Here is a 26,124-nt window from a genome sequence, read left to right as displayed (position 1 = left end):
TTTTCTTCCTCGCTCTTCGAATTTTCTCTCTATTACAATCTCTCCGGACCACTACTTTTGTTACCTCCCAGTAGCTCTCACACTCTGCATGCAACGCGGCGTCAGAGAGTCATTACAATCACCTAATCACTACGTCCTTGCAGGAGTGTTTGATTAAACATGCTTCAGTCTGAGCATCTTTGATTAGCTAGAAGGAAAGACATGAAGAGAGAGAGACGGCGAGAGACAGGACTTGAGAAAATTAGAGAGAGAAAGCAAGAGGAGACAGATAAGAGAAAGTCGTCCTAAGTCACTGCTGCAGTTAGAAAGTGTGTTGCTATAGAAACGGTTTGCGGGCTGTAAGGTGAAGGAGGGCACTGCGGAGTACAGTGTGCCTTTCACTTCATGTTTGTTCACGACTGCACGTGTGTGCGTATCAGGTTTTAATAATCGTAAATCACAATTGTTGATAATTTCTCTGGATATTGCAATCACAGTTATTCTGATTTACATGGTTTACAATTATAAACTTATTTTGTCTGAGGCAACTGTATGCCATATTTATTTATTGTAGGCTTCACATCTAGATCAAGCTGAGAAATGTTAATGAATCAATCAGACAATCAAGAAAATCACACTGTCCTTCTCAGCAGCAGGGAAAACAAAGCTGTTGAATTTTGAATAAATTATATACAGGCAGTGTGCAATGCGACAATACTAGAACACTCGAATCCCATTATAATCAGCAAAGCTGTCACCGCATTCATACAAGTGTGTGTATTTCTGTGTACATGCAGTTAATACATATTATTATATGGCTCAGTGGAATACTTGATTCTGATAGGTCAATCGTGATATGTTATTCCCCGATAACAACCGTTAAAAACTGATAACGCAGGCTCATCCGGGAAAATGAAGTCATTGCTAGGAACAGTTTTTCTTCATGGAAGTTTTGGTGAGCTAATTAAATAATTAGCTAATTAAATATTAAAACTCAAATCAATATTTTTGTGTACAATTATTTAATTGTCATCAGGGTATCGCAGACTCGCTCTCGTTTCACACAAACACAACTGCGTCCATTTTGCAACAATTGTTTTGTACACTGTAATGGATTATAAGATTAAAAAAAGGGACAATTTTAAAACAGTTTAATCTCAAATCAATATCTTTTATCCCCATAATTAATTATGTGGTAAAATGCAGTGTAATAAATGGTATTACTGTATCATATTCCTTAAATGTCCGTCTAGTTTGAACTTGCCACTTGCTAGCAACTGCTTTCTTCGCTGAAAATACCTAATCAAATATTTAGTGTCTAATTGTTTACTTATGTGGCAAGTAGCCGTGTAATAAGCGAGATAATGTAGATCCAGCTGGTAGTTATTTCAGAATAAACCCCGAAAGGTTGATCAGCGATATTCTGCAATAACAACTGGCTGGATGTACATTATCCCTTACATATGCATGTATTGTATATCATAATAAAAAGATAGTTTGCCAAAAATCAGTATGAACACTACCATTCAAAAGATTGGGGTTGGTAAAATATTTGTATTGTTTTTGAAAGTCTCTTATGCTCACCAAGTAATATGTTATAAAATGTAATTTATTCCTGTCATGGCAAAGCTTAATTTTCAGCATCATTACTCGACTTGAGTGTCACACGTCAGTGTCACATGATTCTTCAGAAATTATTCTAATATGCTGATTTACTGCTCAGAAAAAAAATTATCAATAATGTTGGAAACAGCGGTTTAATATTTTTGTGGAAACCATGATATGAATAGAGAATAAATATGTACATAGTAACATTATTTATAATTATCCAATACATAATATTTAGATAGGATTTATATATAATGACAGATGTGACCCTGGACCACAAAACCAATCACATGGGTCAATTTTTTTAAATAAATAAATGAGCTTTCCATTGATGTAAGGTTTGTTAGGATAGGACAATATTTGGCCGAGATACAACTATTTGAAAATCTGAAATCTGAGGGAGCAAAAAAATCTAAACACTGAGAAAATCACCTTTAAAGTTGTCCATTTATGTTCGGGATTGTGCTGCATTCACTCACAAAAATAAATGTTTTAAATATTTACGGTAGGAAATTTACAAAATGTCTTTATGGAACATGATCTTTACTAAATATCCTAATGATTTTTGGCATAAAAGGAAAATCGATCATTTTGACCCATACAATGTATTGTACAAATATACCTGTGCGACTTATGACTGGTTTTGTGGTCCAGGGTCACATATAAATAGGTAATGATTAATAAAGACAATAACATTATAATCTAGAGCCCATATATTAGAGTTATTTTTCTGTAGTTTTCTCAGAAAAAAAGAAAGAATTGGAAACTCAAAATAACTTGTTTTATGGAGATCACAAAATCATGACAAAAAAATAATTAAGCGTGATCTCTTTGGCCTTCCGTATATGCTGCCATGATTCCCACAAACTGGAATCTCTGTGCTGTTTAGTTTAAGTAAAACTCTTGTTAAATGTTTAATTAACACTCTTATGAAAAAAACATTGCTGCATATTTCCAGACACAATTTTTTACAGCTTCATTTCCACACACACAAAAACAAAAGTGCACATGTGGATGGTCTCCTGTCATTCCTGACTTATTCTACATAATTGTTAGATTTTTTTCCAGCTACATGGGACCAACATCAGAAAACCATGAGCCGTGCATTTGTGAAGTTTGAGTGTTTAGAGAAAAATCTGTGTATTTAAGCTCACCGTGTGATGCAAAGCACTACAAGGCAGATAATGGCCACTTGCAGAGCTCCAATGATGGATGCGATCAGAACGTAACGCAGTTTTCCAGAACCAGGTACCACGTACATCACATTATAGTCCTTCCTATCACACTGCGGCCCAATGAAGCCCGAATGACAACTGGAAAACACACACAAACAAGATAAACTGATGTTAAAGTTTAAAGCAAAGAGAAGATGGGCATAATCAATAGACTATTTCAGCAGACCCCAAGACATCGAGTAGCGTGTGTGTCGATGTGATGATAGAGGACAGTGAAAGAGTGCGAGTATAATCACATGGCAGTAGGGCTGTGCCGGTAAACTTGACAACCGCACCACCGCGGTTGTAAAGCGCCACCGCGGTGGCTGAGGAGTACCGGCGGTGGTTTGCAAAAAAAAAAAGTTTGTATGTGAATGCTGTTTTACATTAATATTATGACACACAAAGCTTTGTTTACAAAATAAATAATAGGTTAGCAATTAAATGTTATATTGCAGGCGCAGCCATGGAAAAGTTTGAATTCATGACGAATGAGAGAGTTGTGCGTGAGTCCATAAATTTAAACTTTGTCGGCTTTGAATTCTGGTTTGCGATCTTCACCCGATAATCAGCGAATTTAAAAATATTCCATTAGTTATTCCATATAGAAACAATTAAATTAAACAAAAACGAAAATAAACCGACTAGCATATGTTTATGTATTCCGTATAGCCTAGTGTGCAATTCTCTCTATAGGCGCGTTCACTGCGAAGATGACGAGTGAGCATCGTCAACTTCATCTTTGCAGCCCAACACTGACACAAAAAACCCCACTTTATTAATAAACAATTCAAATGTCTCCTTGCTATATTTGACACGTTCATAATCATTACTTTTGCCGGTTTGTGACAGCTGTTGTGTGCGTTATTGGCAGCGTCACCCACATGAACGCGTCAACCGCATCAGCACCAGAACATGGAGATTTTATTTTAGAGAATGATCGCACAACAGACATTAGAACATAATCGAATATTCAAAAATCGTGACTCATCCCTGCATGGAATCTCTTTTTTCTTTTCCCATACCTTCACTCGCGTCTCACCCATTTCCAAAGGGGATTATAAACGTTTCTTCCTTTGTTCGCTTTTAGGTCGATTATTTTCGTATTCTTTACTGTGGTAAAGTAGAAAAAACGCTGTAGGACAGATATAGCCTACATTTTTTACATGTACGTCAAATTCTTTTTAACACAGTTTGTGCTTGTTATTAGACATATTGGTATAGGCGCGTCAAGTTCATTTGTAAAGCGCGTTTCACACGCGCGGGTGATTTTAGTTTGGCTTTCTCTGGCAGCGCGCAAACATAGCTTAAATGTCTTGCCCATGTGGAAGATAAAATTCGCTCTTCATACCTTTTACAAGTAGAAAACATGAAGATATCAGAAAAGAGATTGATGGTCTCTTTCCTGCTCGTGTCCCACATCCCTCTCAAAGCGCAGAGCGGTAGGCTGTATCACGCGTCTTTGTGTGGAAATATTAAACAAAAGTTTTTTTTTTCTTAAATAGATTAAGATTTTTCTTAAATAGAATAGATTTATTATATTATGTAAGTTACCAGTATTTACTGATATTTATTGCAATGCTTTAGAGGCTTTATTGTGTTGTTTCTTTGTTTTTATTTATTTATTTCAAAACAACCCCCCAAACACCGCAACACCGCCGGTATTTGGGTCCATTACCACCGCGGTGGTAAAAAACTGCCACCGTCACAGCCCTACATGGCAGTAGGATGTTGATGCCACTTTTTGTGGATAATTACTAGGCATTCAGTGTTTATAGGTGCAAAAAAGCAGTGAAAGTGTGTGTGTGCGTGTGTGTGTGTGTGGGAGTGAGTTTGCAGCAGGGAGCTGGTGCACACTGAGAAAAACATAGTCTTGTTTAATTAGAACCTCGACCTCTCAGAGGAGGCGGTTAAAGGGACACCTGCCAGCCAGCGCACACTCTCTCTCTCTCACACACACACATGCGCACACACACACAGCTGGTAGGAATGAGTCATCTTTTAGGGAGAGGCACATACACAATATCTGTTCTCTTTTTCTCCTTCCTTCACATCTTTCATCTCATTCTCATCTCATCTCTCATTTCTCATTCTCTCCCCTGCTTTTGTCTTCTCACCGCTTCTCCAAAATCAATCTCACACTGTCCTATAAAGAGTGGGTGTGTAGGTGAGGAAGAAGGAAGAGTTTGCTGTGTTGTATGTGTGGTGCCGTTACCTGCAGGTGGGGGGCGAGAGGTTGCTAGGATACTCGCACTCTCCATGGACACAGTAGTTCTTGTAACGCTCCGGACACGGGATGTAAAGACCCCACGGTACCTCACTCACCTGGTCTCTCTCCTCTAAACACAGCCAGAAAAAGAGAGAGAGAGAGGAAGACTGTTGTAATTCTGCAACCATGTTTATGTTGTCAGGTTGTTGTGTGAGCACTATGCTGCGGAGATGACGAGTCAGTAACGTCAACTTCATGTTTGCAGCCAACACTGACTCAGAAAACACTAATTTATGAATAAACAATTAAAATGTCTCCTTGCTATTTTTCCCGACACATTCATAATCATTAGGCAAGCTTTTTGCGTGTGCTTGAGCGTGAGGCATATATTCTGCCCCCAGGTGGCCTAAATGAATCAACAAACTGAAAAAATAATACCAAAGGTAATTTTAGGTATTATGTAATGTAATCTTGACAAAATGGGTTTCATAAAATTGGTATGGAAAAAAGTATAATTCAGGAACTGGTCTCGAAGTCAAGGTATCAGTATCGATATCGAACATTTTTGAACGATACCCATCCCTAATTATGCCCCTTTTTACAAGATGTAATATAAGTCTCAGGTGTCTCACATACTATTTAGGATGGATAGTATGGACATTGAAACGCAGGGTGAGTTTGAGATCGTTGTGCTAACTCGTTTCCTGCAGCACTCATGTGAATGTGAATAAATAATTTGCTGAAACCTTCCCTTTCCCCACAGCTCTCAAATTTCAGTCTTCAATTTCAATCTGTTCCTCAGACTTCTCTAAAATAATTAGACTTAGCACAAAGAGGGTAAGTAAATGATGACAGAATCTTCATTTTTAGATGAACTAGCCTTTTAAAGGAGTTTTAGACTATTTAGCAGAGACTATGTTTTGTCTCTAAACGGTGAGTAGAAAAGTGTGTGTGTACGTGCAAGAGAGCATTTGAAGGGTATCCGTGTAAGTCAATGGAGGGATCAATGCAACAGCAGTGACACCACACCCTCTGTTTACTCAATCACAATCTTTCTTCCTTTCTTTTCTTCTCTTTTTCTCTCACTCTCAAACTCCCTCCTGACACTGTCTGTGAAGCAGGTCACACCACTCAGTCAAACTGTCACACACACTGGGAGGTATCAGGGTACGGTGGCCTGTTGAGGACACATAAAGCAGGCTAGTTCTCCAGAGACTCACTGGTTTCAATATGCTCCTTCACACCACTCTGTTTATCACAGGAGAGGAGCGACACTGTTTTTAGAGCTATTGACATTTATGTTTGGTGCCTTTGATTTATTAACACTTTTAGTGAATTTGAACTCTTATTTACTAGTAAATGAAGGAGAAAATTTATTTAAGAAAACATTAATGTAAAATTTTATGTTTTTAATCAGAGTAGGTCAGAATTTAATTAAAATGTTTGACATCTACTGTATGAGTGGGAAACATTGTTAATTTGAATGACTGCTGTAGCAAAAATCTTTTGTACGCATTATTTTGATTTCTTTCCCTAAATGGGAAACTTAATGTACAAAAATGTAATGTGTTTTAAAAAGACAAAAATACATTAACCTACACTACCTTTCAAAAGTTTGGTTTTGGTAAGATTTTTTCTTTTTTCTCCAATGCTTAACAAAGCTGTATTTAATTTGATAAAAAAAAAATATATATAGTACAAACATATAGTAAATATTATTACAAATTAAAATCATATTTGTTTAATATATTTAAAATTTAATTTATTCCTGTGATCAAAGCTATATTTTCAGCATTATTACTCCAGTCTTCAGTGTCACATGATCCTTCAGAAATCATTCTAATATGCTGATTTGCTGCTCAACATTTCTTCTTATTTTCAATGTTGTGTTGCTAAATATTTTTATGAAAACCACAAAGCAATTTTCAGGGTTGTTTGATGAATATAAAGTTTTTAAAAAAACAGTATTTGTTTGAAATATAATTTTTGTAACAATGTAAAAGTCTACTGTCACTTTTTAATGTGTCCTTGCTAAATAAAAATATCATTTTTATAATTTTTTTTTTTTGCGCAGTAGCAACACTTACATGTTGTTCAGGAACCTTCAGAAAAAAATCTTTTTCAGATTTCTTCATTTAAAGGGGTCATATAATGGTACATGCACTTTTACAAGTTGATTGTACTGGAATGTGTGTTGGCAGTGCCTGTACACAACCATCATAAAATGATAAAAATCCATCCAGTGTTTTTTTTTAAAATCTTCTTATATGTTTTCCCTCATCTCAAATCAAGCCGTTCGATTTTGTGACGTCACAAAATCGACACCCCTCCCACGATTGTTGATTGACAGCAGCGTTTCCACACAGACCCGCCCTCGCTCGTGAGCGAGCTGTCAATCATAGTCCGCGCGGACCGGCGCGGTCATTGTTGATACGCTGGAGCACTGTCTATGAGCAGAATGGCGTCTAAGCGATTGTGGTGTTCTGTTCTTGGGTGTAATAAGGAACACAGCAGTCATTTTGATGTTCCTAAATCCGAACCGCTGAAGACGCAGTGGCTGAGTTTGTTTTCGAAGGGAATATTCTCCACGATCAACGTCAATGCTTTCATGTTTGCGCGAATCATTTCATACACCAGACTGCTTTACAAACGAGGGTCAGTATAAAGCTGGTTTTGCTAAGAAGCTGCTCCTGAAAAAAGAATCAGTACCGACTATTTGTGTTCCTGCTGCACCTCCAGAGGAAGAAGTGAGTGTAACGTTTTATTAACCTTTTTATTAATATTTATATTATTTTTTGCGAATCGCTTGCTGCACGCTTCACGTTGAATGCGGCTGTTTACACTCAGGGTACTTTATGGCATGTTTTCTATGTACGACGTTCTCAATATAATTCATAATCCCATGTTTATAATGAACAACGCGTTATGGTTATTGTGTTACAAAGGGTGTACGCACAGAACAGAGGGGCGGGGTGAGCAAAGCTCATTATCATTTAAAGACACATGCACTTAAATGGCGTGCTGAAAACAGAGCTGTTTTTGACCAGGTAAAATGAGTGTTTTCTTACAATACTAATGAGAATTTTTAATTAAAGTATATTACAAACTTTTAATTTAGACCCTAAAGAATCATATTAGCTTGTACAAAAATTGCATTATATGACCCCTTTAAATTGGGCCAATAAAGCATCAAAATGCTGTGAGGAATTTTATACAAATGATCATGGGTCTCTAATTTTTCATTATGACTGGGGTTGGGTCAAAAAATGTGATTATTTTAATCTACTAAGCTCTACTAAATATACATTGGCTACAGAATATAGTTATGCTTATTAAAAAATCATAAAATAAATCACAAAGCCTTGTAAGAGAAATGGTGTGTGAGGAGTAACTTTTCTCATAACCTCCTCAGATCGGGAGTAGAATGAAAGTCATTAGACTGTCAGGCTGGAGCAGAGGTGAACACATTTGTTTTGAAAAAAATGAGAGTTGTGACTGACCCTTACAATGTCCGAGGTATTTGACCTCAATCCTCTCCTGCTTCTGACACGACACCTCTTTCACCTGGCAGGGGTTGTCATAGGAACGGCCGTCTGATGCACAAACTGGATTAAAACTGATGTGGGAGCAATCGATGTTACACACACACCTACAGAGAGAGAGAGAGAGAGAGAGAGAGAGAGAGAGAGAGAACATAGGGCAGAGTAAACTTTACTGTCCGCACTAGATTAAGATTCATGCCTAGGCCTGTCACGATAACAAATTTTGCTGGACGATAAATTGTCCAAGAAATTATTGCGATAAACGATAATATTGTCGTTCGACCATTTTCATCTAATATAATGATAATGGCATAATAATGCAGGTACACCTTTTCAAAGATCTATAAACTTTTATTTCTTAAGAATATTAAACATTGAAATTGGAAAAACATTTTAAATATCCACAAAAAACGAACAAAACAACCAAAAACAATAAAAGCAATGGACTCTCAGTGTCTGTAAAAAAAAATTCACTTGAATAAATACCAAAATAAATAAATAAAATGGATGTAAACAAAATTGCACTTCAAAAAATATTAAACATTAGGCTCAGACATAAATAGTGATACATTCCATAACAGGCAAACTGCCGGTTAGGACCTTTGTAAACAAATAAAAAAAGTGATTGTGTAATTTACTGTCGGGAAGACGGAGACGCGCTTTATTGCGTGTATATGCTACGCACTGAAAATACTTGGTTAGGATTAGGGGTGAGGAGTGCGTGTGTATTACACGCCATAAAGTGCGTATCATATGCACGCAAAAACTATTTTTGCCGTATAAATGGCACGAGAAATAACATTCGTGGTATAGATACGCATTTTCATGAGATCGAGCTCGCTGTCGCGTTTGGCTTTGAAACCAATTCCATCTTTTTCTTTTTTTCCCCTCCCAACTCACAACTACCGCCTTTTCTCTCTCCCGGCAGTCGCCGCAAGCAGTCCCGCCGGCGCTTTCCCATACAAAGACCATGTGACTGACAAGCGCCGCGGCGCCGCCTCCCCACACAAAGACCATGCAACTGACAAGAGGGTTCACTCCTCCTATATGCTAAGGAACCGAGAGTGGTCATCCAGTTTATTTGGTAGAGAGAGAGACGAGGAAAACAAACAAGCATGCAAATGGAATTATGGCGGCCGGAAAAATTATCGAGCTCATTTTTTTTTATCGTGCGATTAATTGATTTATTGACTATCGCGACAGGCCTATTCATGCCTGGGTTTTCTAGTAGATTTCAATAAATCCCCTATATAAGAGTTTTGTTTATTCAACTATAGTTATGTCCCAGGGCTTGTTTTTATTATTTTTCTTTATGTACTGAAACGGAAATTTTTTCTTTTGCATTTTTCATGTACAGAAGACAACTTTGTCAAAACTATCCCTTCACATGGATCTGCAAAACGATTAAAAACACTGTATTTCAGGCCAGTAGCTGGCGATGTCACTTTGTAAAGAAACATACGCGCCTATAGACTAAACATGTAATACGCATGTGCATGACATCACCATTTTCACAAATTCGCTTTTTTTGTCCTTTACACTGATACAATAATGGTACGGTATCATTTTCAAAAACTTTGAAATCAGTTTTCAAAAATTCAAAACTGCGTCTCCGTTCCCTCCTTCAGGGAATGAGGGTTACCCTATGTAACCGAGATGTTCCTCTTCATACTGGGTGACTTAGCCCAAGGGAAAGACACGAGCTTCGATTAGGAGCAGCCGTGGAAGGATACACATTTGGGATCCCCGCAGGGTCACACATTTGGAACCCAGCCTAGACCCGGTTCTCAATTATTCAACGGATAAAGCCTGGCACCAGATGCTCCGCCACATCCAGGCCAAGGGTGTTGGAGGACTCAACAGGTTTTTCACTCTGGAGCAATAAGGGGCGCACTGTGGGAAATGCATATTTTCGAGGGTCCCGGGGCCAGCTGTGCCAGTGCGCCCGTGCCGAGTGTTCCCTCGGTCAGGGAGTAAAACAGCTGGCAGTGGGAGATCTCTGAGGAGGCTAACAGGTCTATCTCGAACTCTGTCCAGATCAGCTGAACCGCCTGGGGGTGGAGTCGCCATTCTCCCGGGAGCACAGCTCGTGATAGCTCATCTGCCACATGGCTGAGCACACCGGGGACATACATGGCCCGAAGCAACCTCAGATGCTTCTGACTCCAAAGGAGGAGATGGCGGGCGAGCTGCGACATGTGACGGGCACCGCTGTCACACCCGAAGGGGGCAGCGGCGCCGAATCATCATCTGCAGAGAAGCCTGACCCACCCTCCGATGCAGCGATCGACATCTGGTCATCCTGGAGAGCGCTGAAGGACACGGCTGGTACACACCTCGTGGATGGTCCAGCGCGTTCTGTCGGCATCTCTACTGGCTGCGGAGGGTGGGAGGGATGAGGGTTCCTAGGGGGTTGGTTCCCCGAAGGAAGCGTGCTCACCGTGATCCTCAGGTCACCCGTACTACTGCCTGAAGTAACCCTTAGAGGAGGGTTAGATCGCGGCAGAGGTGCAGGGACTCCCCTTTGCAGGAATGAGAGTCTCGACCGTAGCTCCGAGATGGTCATCCTCCCACAATGGGTACATGACTCATCCACGAACGCTGCCACAGTGTGTTCAATGCCCAGACACACGATGCAGCGCTTGTGACCATCCCGCAATCCCAGGTAACGACCGCATCCAGAAACACATAGGTAGAGTGACATCTTTAAAAAGATGCGCTCCTCCTGTGTAAGCTCTTTCAGGGGACTGCTCTCCTTGGTGCTCCGCAGGGGAACGGTCGCAGCAGAACACAGACAGGAAATGTGCAGCTTGTCGTGCGCTGTCTCTCTTCACGGCGGTCTTACCAGCCGTAATAACGGCTATTCAGCGCTCTTGGCGCACTGTTACCAGCTGTGAAAACAGCCTTTTTGTTTTGCTCATTAACACAAAAACAAACAAAAAAAGAGACAGAAGAGAGAGAGAGAAAGAAAGTCGACCCTGCTGCCGCACTGTATCGCCCGCACCGGACAAGAGAGATCCTACTGAAGAGCTTGCTCGTTGTTTGATCACTCAATAGATTAAACAGCATCAAAACGCTCGGCTCCGAAGCAAAAAGTGTAAGTGCAATCGCACCTGCTGCTCATTGATTGCTGCAAATGATTGCACGCCAATGTGCATTGGCTCGTTTAGTTTCACTCGAAGTAGATTAGCCTCTCTAGCGAGATTCCTATTCGTCGGTCCCCGGCGTGGCGTCGAGAGACCGACTGAAGAGGAACAATTTTGTCCCTATGATAAGGTTTTACAAAAGTTACTGTACTTCATTACCAAAAAGACAACAATGTCAATGTGCATACTTGATATGAAATCTGAGACATGTGATGTACAGTATGAAGAATACAAAGAAAATTCATAGTAAATATCACTTGTTAACATTTCCAATCAAGTTGTAATTATGTAAAATGTATGCATTATTATTCATGTGCATTTAGGTTACAAAAAAATTGCAATATAAAGTAGTTTATCATTAGATTTCAAAAATGTCATCTCCATTGCTGTCATTTCCACCACATAATCAATGGTGATTTGTACGGAGCCCCTAAAGGGACATGGTGATGAGAAAAAATATGAGATGGGAGGAAAAATTATTGGTCAATGCTTTTGCACTTTATCGCAAATGTTTTGCATTCCCTCGGGAAACTTTGCAAATACAAAGTTTTGCGAGGGAACGGAAAAGTCTAGTAAGTGAACACAAAAGCATTGAAATATATATTTTTCCTCCCATCTAATTTTTTTTTTTCCATCACCATGTCCCTTTAGGGGCTCTGTAGATTTGAGATGGTGGAAATGACATTTATTCATGAGGGATCAGATGATGCATGTATATCCACTGTTGGACATTGTTAGTAGACAAATTTAATAAAGTAGTGAGCTTCTATAAGTCCACATGGTCAAACATGTTCTCAGAGTCAGAAAAACACTGATTAATAAATCCGATTCAGAATACAATAAGAAGAGAAAGCCATTTGCACAAACAAATCACAGCAAATCAAATACCAAGTAATTGTACCAAGTGATGTTCCTATTAGAGTACAGGCAAGCACTCACAAATAGATGCACACAGATTCTTAATTTATTCAAGCATTCTCAAAGTATCTTTCAATTTACTTTGCATTGCATTTGCAGTTTATCTGTTCATTTATTTATCTAAACACACAGTTCTGCCAGACACCCCATTAATGGAGACTTCTGCTATCCTGGCAGAATGAGCATCGTCTCTCCCTCTCCTACTTGCAGCCTGAGATATTTATCTATGTGGATGAACTACGATATCGCCATCTGTTTGCCTGTGTGGTCTCAGATTAAATATATGATTTTTTTAGCAATAGTTTATTATAAAGTTTATTAATTTATTATTATATAAGGAATCATTCTGTTCTTGTTTTGAAGTTTAAAAAAATAATAATAATATTAAGATCAGTGTTGTTATTGTTAACTAAAACTAAATTAAATTCAAAATATGTAGTTGTTGTTAATTAAAATACATCTGAAATAAAATAAAATATAAATATTAGAAGACAACTTGAAATGTAAATAATTAAATAAAAATTGCCTTGGCAACTATTTGAAATAAAATAGAAATAATTTGAAGTTGAAGTATAAAATTACTAAACAGAATTATTTTTTGAAAAACAAGAATAAAACAGACAAAATAACCAAAAAATAGTAAAAGTTAAAACTAAAATTACTGAATAATATTAAATAAAATTATTATGAAAATATTAATATATAGTGTAACAGTAAATACTATTAAAACAATTTATTTATATGGGGGTAATGACTGCAAGTTCGATTAAACCATCAATATATGAGGAAATTATTTCAAATATTTTTGGAATATTTTAATTATGAGGAAAGAACAAAACATTAACTTGGTTAAGGTTTTTATCTTACAATGTTACTTGTCAAAAAAGGCAAACTACAGCTACAGGTTTTATTTTATATGTATAATATGCTTTAAAAAAAAAGCTCACAGGAAAAAGCATACACTGACTACAACATCAGTGAATCAGTTAATCAAATAATATTTCATTGGTTCTCCTGTTTTTGCATCTGTTCTTAATTTCTTTTTCATGACAGCCTGACCAAAAATTATTCACAATTTGGCATGTTTCATTGCATTATCACAAATAAAACAATTGACTCAAAGCAAAACTATGCAGTATGCTTACAAAATCCTTAACAAATTTTTAATAATATTTGAGTAAAGTGTGTAGATTTTTCTTAGGCCGGACATCACTAATGGACACACACGCACACACACACACACACACACACACACAAACACAACAATATGTTTTTTTGGTTGTATTAAAAAATAATAATAATAAAAAAATACTAAAATGGGTTGTTTTATAGGTATGCTTATTTTCAAGATGTTTGTTTGAATCCCAGATGCGCTTTCAGGCTTTTGTACCAAACACTTTGTACTAATAACATTGAGTATAAAATAACTTTATATACAGTCATATTGCTAGTTAATAAGATGAAAGTGTTTGTGTGTGTCTGTCTGGCATTGGTAAGTGTATAACTACGGTAATTACCATACAGGCACACTTACAAATTCTTAGAGAGAGAGAGAAAGACAAAACGCTCTTAGACCACATACATTTGTTAGATCTCATCTGTCTAATATATTTACTGGCGAGCACTTCATCTCTGAGTCTGGTATTGATTTATAAAACCCCTCTGTAATATTTCTAATCCCTCCATATATGCCCAGAGGATAACAGACCAGACCTGGCAGCATTTGGCAAGACATACGCAAGACAAAGCAACATGAACCATGTCTGACTCACTTATCCACACATATGTTCTCACACAACCATTTGACACTAAAACACGCACATGCATGCACACACACACAAGATGTGATTCTTCAAAGAGCATGCTTTGAAGCAGATTAATTGCATTTCCACTGAGCTGAAGTAAATGTGATTAGAGGGTATGAATTGATTACTGTTGGCTTGAGCTGGATTTCTCTGCTATAGGACCATCAATGCGCGCAGATGTAGCTGCTAATTGGTTATCAGACACAACACGCACATACAAATAGATTCCAGGGGGAATGAAAGGTAAAGAAAGAGAGAGAGTGATGGAGAGAGGACTTCTATAACGTCTCGGAATTACAGCTCTGCAAATCAATCTAGCACACTCACTGTTCGCTGTGGCTGATGGAAACTATATTTTCTCATTTTTCACAGCTTTCCAAAAATATAATTGATGAAAGCAACTTAGAAAGGATCAGTAGGGATTTCATGACTCTCAAAGATATACTTAATCTCGTGGAATTGGAGCAGCTATATTTGGTATATTAGATTCCCTGCATATTAAACCACAAAAATCTACAGCGACTGTAACGCACAAACATTTTCTAACAGGCCATTTTCTTTAAATGCATTGCTCTTAGGCCCTGTTTACACCTGGTTCTAAGATACGTTTTGGTCGATCCGATCACAAGTAGACGAGGGAGACACATTCCCGTTTACACCTGGTGTTTTAATCCGTCTCTTTCGTCCACTTTCAACCACTTCTGTCCTGATTTTTTTGAAGGGAGGGTCTATAGGTGAGTAAATGTATGGGGTTTTTCAGATATTTCGAGCCTATGTATATTTTTACTTCCGTTCAAATGTTTGGGGCCGGTAAGATACTGAAAAAAACGCAATATTGTAAAATAACTGTTTATTATAAATTATGTATATTCTAAAATCGAATTTATTTTTGTGATGGTAAAGCATCTTCAGTGTTACATGATTCTTCATGATTCATTCTAATGTGCTGATTTGCTGCTCAAAAACATTTTGTATTATCAATTGTTTAAACGGGTCATGACATGAGAAATTAAATTTGCCTTGATCTTTTGACATATAAGAGGTCTTTGTACCATTAAAACATATTGCAGGTTTTATGGCTTAAAACATCCAATAAAAAAAGCATTTATGTAATCAAGCTTGAAAAACAGCTTTTTTGATATTGGGTGACCTGTGATGTCACACGGTCAAATACATTTGCATATGCCTGCCTCCAGAGCATCGACGAATAGTAATCATCATCGCACCATAGAGTCTGCCCACTGGCATTCAGTCATTTAACGGCAGACATTTGCCTACACTGGATGTGAGCATCACCTTGTAACCAACTACCTTGTAACCAATCACGTCAATGTGTGATCGTCAACGAGTGAATCTTATTAGCATATTCATAGAACCGCATATACTAAATGAGGCAAGGCTGTAGATTTTTTTTCAAGGAAAAAATGCTTAAATGTGTAATTTTGGTGATCAAAGATGAGTTTTAAGGATAAAATGATCCGACTACAGGGGGACTTTAATACTGTCCCAGATCGTGTCTGAGGATCATATGTTTGTTCTAAGCATTTTGTTCTGTCAGCGAGGCACAGTGTAATGGAGAGTTAGCGAAGAAACTTTTGTTGAAAAATGAGGCATGCAGCCAACTGTACTGGATCTGACAGCAGCTGCATCACAAACCGTAAGTAAATGATTTCATAATGCTTTGTCTGTAAATTATGGGGGTTTTTCCGCATATGGGTTTTTTTAGTGCAAAAAAACTTTATTAACATTATAAGTGAACTTCAAGGAACTATGAATTTTAAAAGCTGTGACAACTAAGAAGCACCTACACTTTCTCTAGACATTGTGTACCTGAAAGAGAAAAAGCAGAACGCATCTTTCAGAGTAATCAGCAGAATGAGGGAGAGGTGTGACTGCAGAAGAATAAGCCTCTGATTTCACAGTGACAAATTGAGCTGCTGTTCTGACATGTAATTGGCAGGTGTGGCACAGGTCTTTTGTAGAGCTGCTAAATGACATTATCTTTGGTCAGTAATGAAAAGGAAGTCAGGCAGGAGTAAAAAATCATTCTTTTTTTTTTTACGTAACGATTTTGTAGTTCCTGGCGCTTTCCATGACTTCTAAATTGTTAGAGGCACAAATCCCATGCTTTTGTATTGAGAACTATATACTATTATCTAACATAACATAAGAAAAAGTAGTCATCATTTTCATAAGATGAACTGATATTCAGTTCACTGCAGTAATCTAACCAATTTTATCAGAAAATAGAATATGTAACATTCCTTAAAATTGTTAGATGCATGAAATAACAATAAGCAAATATATTTATTTAGGGAGTGTCTATTTATACCAACTGCAAATAGCCCGCCTTGTTGGCAGAGGCTATTTACACCACCAAAATATGATTGAGCCAGGCAAAATTACAAAAGAAATTTGTTCATAACAGGATCAGTGGCGTGGAAAGTAAGGCTCGGAATAGTGTTTATTTTAAATAAAAATTAAGGAATTCTTAAAAAAATTAAATAAAGGTGGGAAAATGTAATAGTGGGAATAAGTGTTTATTGGGTTAAGGGTTAGGAGTAGGTGTAGTGGAGGGCTTTAGGAACAGGGTCAAGCAAAGCCCCAATAAGGCGGCATCCATTTAGGATTGTATTAAATATAATCATATACACTGAATATGTTGTTATAATGTTATACTGTTTTATAATATACTACAACACTCTGAGGTGCAAATATCTGCCAATATTTGCACTAAGTATAAATAGCATCTATCAACTATTTACACATAGTGCAAATAAAATACTTTTTGTTTCTATTTACACTTAGTGTAAATATCCGCAGCCATTTCTTTAATTTATGGGCAATATAAGCTTATCAGTAAACCAAATATATTTTATCCATTTAATTTAAATGTTTATTTTGTTTATTGCAAATCAGGGTTTTACGGTAAACTGTATTTAGACATGTTCCAAATTTCAGCGACAGGATTGCTAAAATTAAAAACGTATTAATAATAAATAAATAGAAAATAGCTCATATAATATTTAGTCTGACCCCCCTGAGGTTGAAGGTTAAGCATCTCTTTCACCGACCATTTGCTGGAAAACAAACAAGGAAATGAATTTATTAAGGGCCTATATTTTTCTCTCTTCCCTCCCTCTTTTAACCGACAACATGAACCTTACCGTAGACACACTCACACACATGAACTGCCTGAAATGCCTCATTTCCCTCTTTTCATCTCTGTCTCTTTCTGACATGTTCTCCCTCAATCCTACCCGTCCCTTTTTTCACATCTCTATCTTCTCTCCCTCTCCCTCTGATCTGTCTGGTTAGTGTATTACCGTGAGGGATATTTGAATGGTAATTGCCCTCCCATGGTCCTGAGGTTTTAATCTGTCTGCGAGGGAAGAGGAACTCTATTAATTGAAGATGGGATTGCAGCAGAGAGCTGCACTCGTTTGCCCCTCCATCTCTTGGGTTTCCTGTCCACTGTCCTGAACGATGGGTCTCGTACAAGGAAATAATCCATCATCTTTCCAGACTGACAGAGAACTTGCCCAAACAGTCCGGCGACAATACAATTAACATTTACAATCTGCTCAGAATGCCACAGAATGCCAAGGGACAACATGTTAGTCAATGGGTTAAATAAATTACAAGGCTGAAATGAAACAGAAAAGAGAAACCTGAAACCTTGTCCATGTGAGAGTGATTACAAAAGGGTCAGAATACTGACCTGGAATTTTGCTATACATGCGGCAAGATGGGAGGTTGGTAAAGTTAATGACATTAAAAATATACTTTTTTGTCAATTCATTTTTCATCAAAATGTAATAACTTGCTCTGCCTCTGAAATTAGTTTCCTGTTCTGCTGATGTGAACTGGAAAAATCATTGACTATTTGATCATTGATCTATCACTGAGTATTTTTGTCCTGATTTCCAGTAAAAAAAAATCTCAGCATTCTCAAAACAGAATCAATTTACTTGAATTAAGTTTATTACTTACCCTACTGGCAAATTGAATGTGTTTTCAATTTGAGTGAGACAATTAATTCTCTATATAAGAGTGATATTACTACTGAGTTAAAATAAATGGCCAGGGCTTGGTTTTATTATTATTTATTGTTTTTTTATTTATTATTATTTATACATGAAGGTCACAGTTGGGGATATTTTGGGGATATTTAATTTTATTCTATCAATCAATAAATTCCACTAGAAACAAACCTTGTTGTATTATTTTATTTTAATTTAATACTGTGAAGCTGCTTTGATACAATCTGTATTGTGAAAAGCGCTATACAAATATACTTGATTTGATTTAAACAGTCTTGACATTTTTATATACCATGCCTTCACAGTTTATTTTTGATGACTCCACGCAGTTTCTTTTTTGTAGATTTTAGACAGTTATTTTAGTATCATTTTGAGTATAGTATTGAGATACTATAATACTTTTCTATTTTCACTTAATTGTATTGTTTTTGTTATTATTATTTAAAAAAAAAGTCTATATAGTTTTTAATAATGTTATTTCAGTTTTAGTTACTTTAGTACATAAAGTTAAACTAAATGAAAACGAGAAGTGTTGCCTTGCTAAGTAGATGAAATAAAATAGCATTCATATATATGTATGTATGTGTGTGTGTGTGTGTGTGTGTGTGTATTCACCACTGAAATTAGTTTCCTGTTCAGCTGAAATTAATTTTTTTCTTGATTTCCAGTAAAAATATCTAATAATATTCAAAACAGGATCAATTTAATTATCTTGAATTCAGTTTATTTTACTTACCCTACTGGCAAATTGTTTTTCTTGCTTTAATCATAAACCTCACTAAAGATAAGGGATAGATACCACAAGAGAGATTGCAAAGCTAAAAGGGGAGCAAGAGAGAGATGAAGAATAAAAAAGAACGGAGACGGAAAGACAGAGAGAAGGACAATCGAATAGAGATTATTTACTGCAGCGCACACCACACAGCACACACCCTCGGCTATGCGCTGTAATGTATCACAGTGAAATGCCGTAGACGTTATCAGCCATCAGAATCAGTGCCAGGAAGAACAGAAACTCAAGAGAAACAGGCCTGCAGAAGACTCTGCATCTGATACATACCATTAGACACAGCCCCATATTCCTAAAGCCCTCCGGTTCTCTGAGGAACGGAACGTCAGGACCCTGAAAAGCTGTGGCGTGTGTTTGTGACTCACCACACGTCCTCAGAATCCTCGTCACACTCTGCCCCAAACTGACAAATGTCGCACGTTGATGTCTCCTTCTGACTGATCTCTGCAGAACCCTCGTTAACTGGTGAGAGCGAAAGAGAGAGAAAAGTGAGAGAGATCTTAAAGGATTCATCATATCATGAGGAATAAAATGTTCCGGTTTCCTTTCAGATAAAAGAGTTCAGTGTTCTTTTATTGGTTTATGAAATAATCTGAAACTGATGCTGTTTTTTTTTCAAATAAGCCTTGGCAACACAAATAAATTTGTAATTTTATTCAGAAAAGAAAACTTAAGCTCCATCACAGAATGTTATATACACGTATAGGACTACTTCAAAATATCCTGTAAAATTTACTGTAAAAAAAAATCCACAATAAAAATATGCTGACAATGTTTCAGGTGTTACAGGATGGCATATTGGTACCTGCATATTTGACAACTTTTAACCGTATATGTCATCAAGTAATTTAATGTTTATACAAATCTGCTTGAACTACCAAAGTCTGCTTTCCCAGACAGCAACATAGTGTTGGCCCAGATCCGGCCCACATCTGGTACCCGTTGAATCCACTGAATCTCGGATCTGGGCCGACACTATGTTGCTGTCTGGGTTGTACCTTACAATGTACTGATAACCACCATGATAATAATACAGGTGGTAAAATAGAAAGCAATGCAATGAATCAAAATTCATCATAAGTAGGCTATATTAACTAAGATTAATAAATGCTATAGAAGGTTTGTAATTTCTAAAGATTAATCTTTCTAAAGATTGTAATTTCTAAACAATAAGTTATCTAAACCTTATCGTAAAGTGTTACAGAAAAAGCGAATGTAATCCTATAGGATGTGAAAATTTGAATGTCTGGGGTTTCTAGATGACCATATGTAGATAACAGCAGAAACCATGAGGTGTATGATTAAATAATTGGTTGATTATTGCTGGGGACCAGCCTGCTGGCTGCAGTATCAGCCAATTTGCCCCTCAACAAAATAAAAATGTAACCGTAAAAAAGATTTGTGATGTCTTATAGATGGCAAACAACCAGAGACTCTTCCTTTAGCCCTCGCCTGCACGAAAATCTGACATTATCACCAGTTCAATAACATAGAGATCAAGACACCTCACCTTAGTGGTTTTATGCCAAAGAAACAAACAGTGTTCGGTATGCATTTGAAATATAATCTAAGCTTTAATAGTCTCCATGAATAAAACACTTCAATTAGGGCAGTGCTAATTGCAAATTTGCGGTGCTTGAGCAGCAGTTGGCAGTAAATGAAAAGATCTAAGTAAACATAGCATGTGAGGGCTTCTGAAGGCTAAATATGGGTCAAGCAGCAGCTTTTAGCCTGAGAAAATAGCTGGTTTGAGTGGGTGTAAAGGAACGGCCTGATTTTCCACACATTATGGAGTATGAAGTGTCAGGCCTGAGCTGCTACACTGTGTTCACATTCAGATTCAGGAAGTCAGGTATAGTGTGTGAAGTTTCTAATTAAAAGCTAACTAAAATGGAGATATTAGCAATGGGCTGAGATGCACTTTGTGAAAGTCACCTTCTTGTTGTCGCTTACAATCAAATGCAGAATGTTAGTATGTTCAAAGTCAATTGTGAGTTACTTGAGGAAGCACATTTTTACATCAGTTCAACATGCTGTATAATGAATCTGATAGTTTGAGGTATTGAGGACCTACAATCGCAAAATCGAACCCGACAGCTCTGAATATAAATCATTATTGTAGTCTATAATTAGGGTATAGCAAGAACATGGTTCTGAACACAAGATTTTTTATTCTTCATTTGCTCAATAATTTATAAAATAGCAGTTTTTAATTCATACCTGCATCCGAATATGTCTACTACCCTACTATATAGTAGGTGAAAAAAAGTAGTGTGTCCAAATTTACAGTATTCATAAAATAGTAGGTCTTTTTTGTCACTGCCTTTATGTGTGTGTGTGCTTGAAAATTCTTGCACATCGCTGCTCAGTTATGTGAGGCAGAGCAAGAAGGAAGTGCTGTTTCCACGTCGATAGAACATATCTGATTCTGAGTGTGTATGTGTGTGATTTAGAATGTATGAGCCAGAGTTCATCAATGATTTACACTCAGACATTAAAACATGTTTGATCCTACTGGAGGAGGGGAAATGCTTTCCTCAAGCTAAACTCTTCTCTTGAGTCTCTAAGCGGCTGAACCCCTCCCTCCATCTCCCTTCCTGCCCTTTTCTATTTCTCTCCCACAGTGGCTACATTTGTTCACTTGTTCTACGTTTTCTCCCTCTTGTATGGCTTTCACATGCCTTTATCTATCTACTTTCGTTTTGTATCCTCTTATTTCAATTATTTTCTTCTCATCCTCAATTTCTTGTTCTTCACTCTTTGAGCCACATTCTTCTATTGTTCCGTTCGTCTATTTTTTTTTTTTCCAGTCCCTGTTTATCAATCCCTGTTATCAGTTATAGGGATGGGCAGGGTGGCTTACTAGCTGTCCAACAACAGTTGGGTTCTTTCTATTCCATAAAAAAAAAAAAAAAAAATACAACAAAATACAGTACATCACGATTAAGAAATGTTTCTTAAGCATCAAATCAGCATATTAGAATGATTTCTGAAGGAATCAAACCAAACAGAGCAGAGTAGGCTCTCGGAAAGGAGGAGTTTAGAGAGACTGAATCTTCAAACTAACCGTTTTCAGTCTCTGAGAAATGAGGTGATGTGCAATGTATATTATGAGAAAATTAAAGTATTTTTTTTTACCTCTGATGCATGAAAATGCATTGTAGGAACAAAATTAGGAACCTTTAAAATAGCATATTAGAGGCACACAAAAATATTAGTGTAATTATAGAAAATCAAGCATAGCTTTAGTTCTGGCAAATCACGTTAGTCAAGCTCGCATCAGATGACTCTCAGTTGATCCACGTCTACCTATAGGAATACGACGCCTATCACATCATCCATATATATAAGCTCCTTCAGTATTATCAACAGCAATCGCATTTCTCAGGAGTGAATTACCCTCCTCCATCCCCAGCTCCTCCTACAATTATGTTGTACATTAAAATCTTTATTAATGAATGATATCTGCAATACATTCATGTTGGTTCTGTTCTGTTTACCCTAAGGGGGGTTATCACTGCTCTCCCTGCTCTTATCTATGCTAGGCTGCATGGATGCTCAGGGAGTTCTTGCCCAGAACTGAACCATACCACCAATCCAACTGCATGCTAAATACAGTAAATCATATTTGACTATAGTGGTCCTGACAGAAATTAATACAAAAGTACGAAACACAAAATCATGGAGACAGTTGTACTTCACAGTACACACACCTGTACGTCTCGCAGTAAAGGCCCTTTCACATGACTTGCATCAGCATTGCCCAATAAATAGAACTATAAGAGAGAAACATCAGCTATTACCTCCAGTGGCAGTGTGCCAGTCAAGCATTGTATTGTGTTGCTCGCAACTATTTAAAGTTTAAACTATTTAAAATTTGACCTTGTTTGCCACAACCTTTTGAGACACAGCCAGTGAATACTGGAAAATTCACACGCAATTACAGATCCTAAGTTTATTATTTTTACACATGCTTTTACATCTCTAATGATGTCTTTTACAGTTAAAAAAAAAAAAAAAAGAAACAGTCAACTATATGAGATCTTGAATTCCTCATAATTTCCTTTTAATTGGTTATGTTTGCCCTCTTGTTTCCAACAGCAACCCAGTTTTTAATCCAGTGCATGGACTTATACATGTGAACCAATGTTTGATGACTGCTTTATTTTTTTCAAATAAATGTTTCCACTGTTTACTGTGTGCACATTCTGCTTTCATGTTACATACAGTATACAGGATACAGTGCACAGTGTACAATATATAGTGCCCACTATATATATATATTTTTTGAAATAGTAATTGAAACAGTAGGCAATATTCCTTAAACATGGATGTCATGGAAATGAAAACATTTTATTTAGCAATTTGCTTTTTTAAATGTAAGAATTTTGTAAATGCCTGAAAAAAAAAAAAAAAAAAAAAAAAAAAAAAAAATCATCGCTGTAATTATCGTTCATTTTGGAAATGAAAAGTCAAGCAGAGCACACTGCAGTGGACATTTTGGCAAATGTAGTACTGTAGGTCATCTACACTCAAAAATCTGTCACTGGGAGCAGTACCCTATCAAAAGTTAAAGGGATAGTTCACCCAAAAATGTTGTCATCATTTACTCGCCATCAGATTGTTTCAAACCTGTATGAGTTTCTTTCTTCTGTTGAACACAAAATAATATATTTTGAAGAATGTTGGTAACCTGACATTTGACGGTAGCCATTGACTTCAATATAATTTTTTTTCCTACTATGGAAGTCAATGGCTACACCCTGGTGTGTAAATGATAACTTAACTTTCATTTTAGGGTGAACTATCCCTTTAAGGGTGCATATTAGTACCTTTTAGTAAAGGTATACATTAGTACATAAATGGTCTATATTAGTTCCTTTTGAAAGAGTACAACCCCAGTGTCAGCTTTTGTACCTTTTTTTCGGAGAGTGTGTGTATTCCCTGTATGCAATAACTGTGTACACATACACAGTACACACATACTATATATAAATTATATATACTTTATACACATACTTTATCGAAGTGAATACATTTTTACACAAAACTTGATCAAAAATGCAAATTATGTTCTGATATAAACATGCGACTTGGTAAGTATCAAAATGCCTACTATTTCACAGCTTCTCTTTCTCCATTCCTTGTTTCACATTCATTCCCAGTTGATCAGTCAAACTTTTCTAATATTTCAGAATATATATATATATATATCATCCCTCACTTCAGAGCATCCCTCCCTCTCTCTTTCTTCTGTTTCTCTCTTTTTAGATCTTCCCATCACCCCATCCTGTATCTCTTTTTAATTAGCCATGTTCTAGAGTGAAATTCCTCATCCTGGATTCACATCATAAGTACCGCTGGCATATTCACATCTATCAAGAGAGGCGGACAGAAGCTGCAGTCATCCGAACTCAGTATGAGCATCTACAGTATGTGTGTGCGGATGTGAACAGACAAAGCGAGATATGAGATCATTATTGTAAAGCTCCGTATTAATTAGAGATGAGTTGAAAATACTCACCATCATTCCCTGATCCAGAGCCAGCATCTACAAAGCAGAAAAACAGATGGTCAGGATTGGAACAGAAGTGCCGTGTCCATTCAAACGGATTTAGTTGTGTTTTTGAACCAATTCTGAATGTAACTTACAAACAAAATTACAATATATTTTGTAATTAGATTGCACACTCATAGATACAATCATTCACACCTCTAAATCCATCTGTCTAATCGAGTTGCTGTTTTTGCAAATCATTTGCATTAAATTGAAAATTCTGTCATCATCTATCTAGCCGTGCACATTTTGTCTAACTTTTTCCTTGTGGAACACAAAATGCTTATTGATTACTGGCTGTCAAGTTCAGTTGCAATTTTATTTTAATAACATTAATTAGGTTGGGATTTTGAATCCTCTTTGCTCATTAAGCAAACTGTAGATTTTTAAAAAGAAAAGAAAAATGGTGTAGTTTAATTAATAATCAAAAAAGATGCATAATGTCAATATTAAAGGGATACTCCACCCAAAATAAAAAATCTCACCAGAAGTATTTGGATTTCTTTCTTCAGATAAACACAAATGAAGATTTTTGAAAAAATAATCAATTAATGTGACGCCCAAAGTTGACGCTTCATAAACCACAAAGCGGCCCCAGTTGATGAATTGATGTCTTCTAAAGCGAAATGATAGGCGTTTTAGAAAAATACTAATATTTATAAAATTTTGACCAAAAAAAAACATTGTTTCAGGCCAACTGTCATACAAAAAATATTAGCATTTTAAAATATTAGCATTAGCACACCTATAATTTTGCTTCATAAGATATTAATTCTTATTAAACTTATGGATTACCATCGTGTTCACTTTGTGTGGTTTTGAAGTGTCAACTTTGGGGGTCCCATACACTAGTATTATATGTATTATAGTATTATAAAAATCTTTGTTTGTATTCATCTGATAATGAAAGCCATATTCATCTGGGACGGTAAATAATGAGAGTGTTTTCATTTTTGGGTGGAGCATCCCAAATACAACCAATTGGGCCAGTTGAAATTAATGTGACTGTTTTGTTTTTATTCATTATTGACAATAATGTATTTATCATTGTAATTATTAAGTTTAATTATTATGATTATTCCTGGCATCTTATTAATTTTAAACAATTTATATAGCTAAATATGTTATATAAATATCCACCCCTCCCCACCCCCACCGATTTGAGCTACGCCACTTGAATAAGCTTATAGATCAAACGTCAAATAAAACTGCCACTTTGTAGGTTAGATGGTCTCTGCCTATGCTTAGATTACAAATACAAATTCACCTGTTGTGCCATTTTCCCAATAGCCACCTTATGTCTTATGAATCTT

The 26,124-nt window shown here is 36.7% G+C and overlaps 1 protein-coding gene across 2 annotated transcripts in view; it reads right to left on the bottom strand.

Moving 5' to 3' along the window:
- tmeff2b (transmembrane protein with EGF-like and two follistatin-like domains 2b) overlaps positions 1-26,124 on the bottom strand; it is a 67,674-nt gene that overhangs the window by 9,032 nt on the left and 32,518 nt on the right. For both annotated transcript variants that reach the window (XM_084128655.1, XM_084128656.1), the window contains exons 4-8: positions 24,779-24,805; positions 19,620-19,716; positions 8,511-8,659; positions 5,017-5,140; positions 2,742-2,900 (exon numbers count right to left, since the gene is read on the bottom strand). In XM_084128655.1, coding sequence (XP_083984781.1) covers positions 2,742-2,900; positions 5,017-5,140; positions 8,511-8,659; positions 19,620-19,716; positions 24,779-24,805 — 556 coding nt within the window. The remainder of the gene's footprint in view (positions 1-2,741; positions 2,901-5,016; positions 5,141-8,510; positions 8,660-19,619; positions 19,717-24,778; positions 24,806-26,124) is intronic.

The sequence above is a fragment of the Abramis brama genome (genome assembly GCF_963993115.1).
Source record: "Abramis brama genome assembly, chromosome: 11".
NCBI lineage: Eukaryota > Metazoa > Chordata > Actinopteri > Cypriniformes > Leuciscidae > Abramis > Abramis brama.
This window is presented reverse-complemented; position numbering and strand designations above follow the sequence as displayed.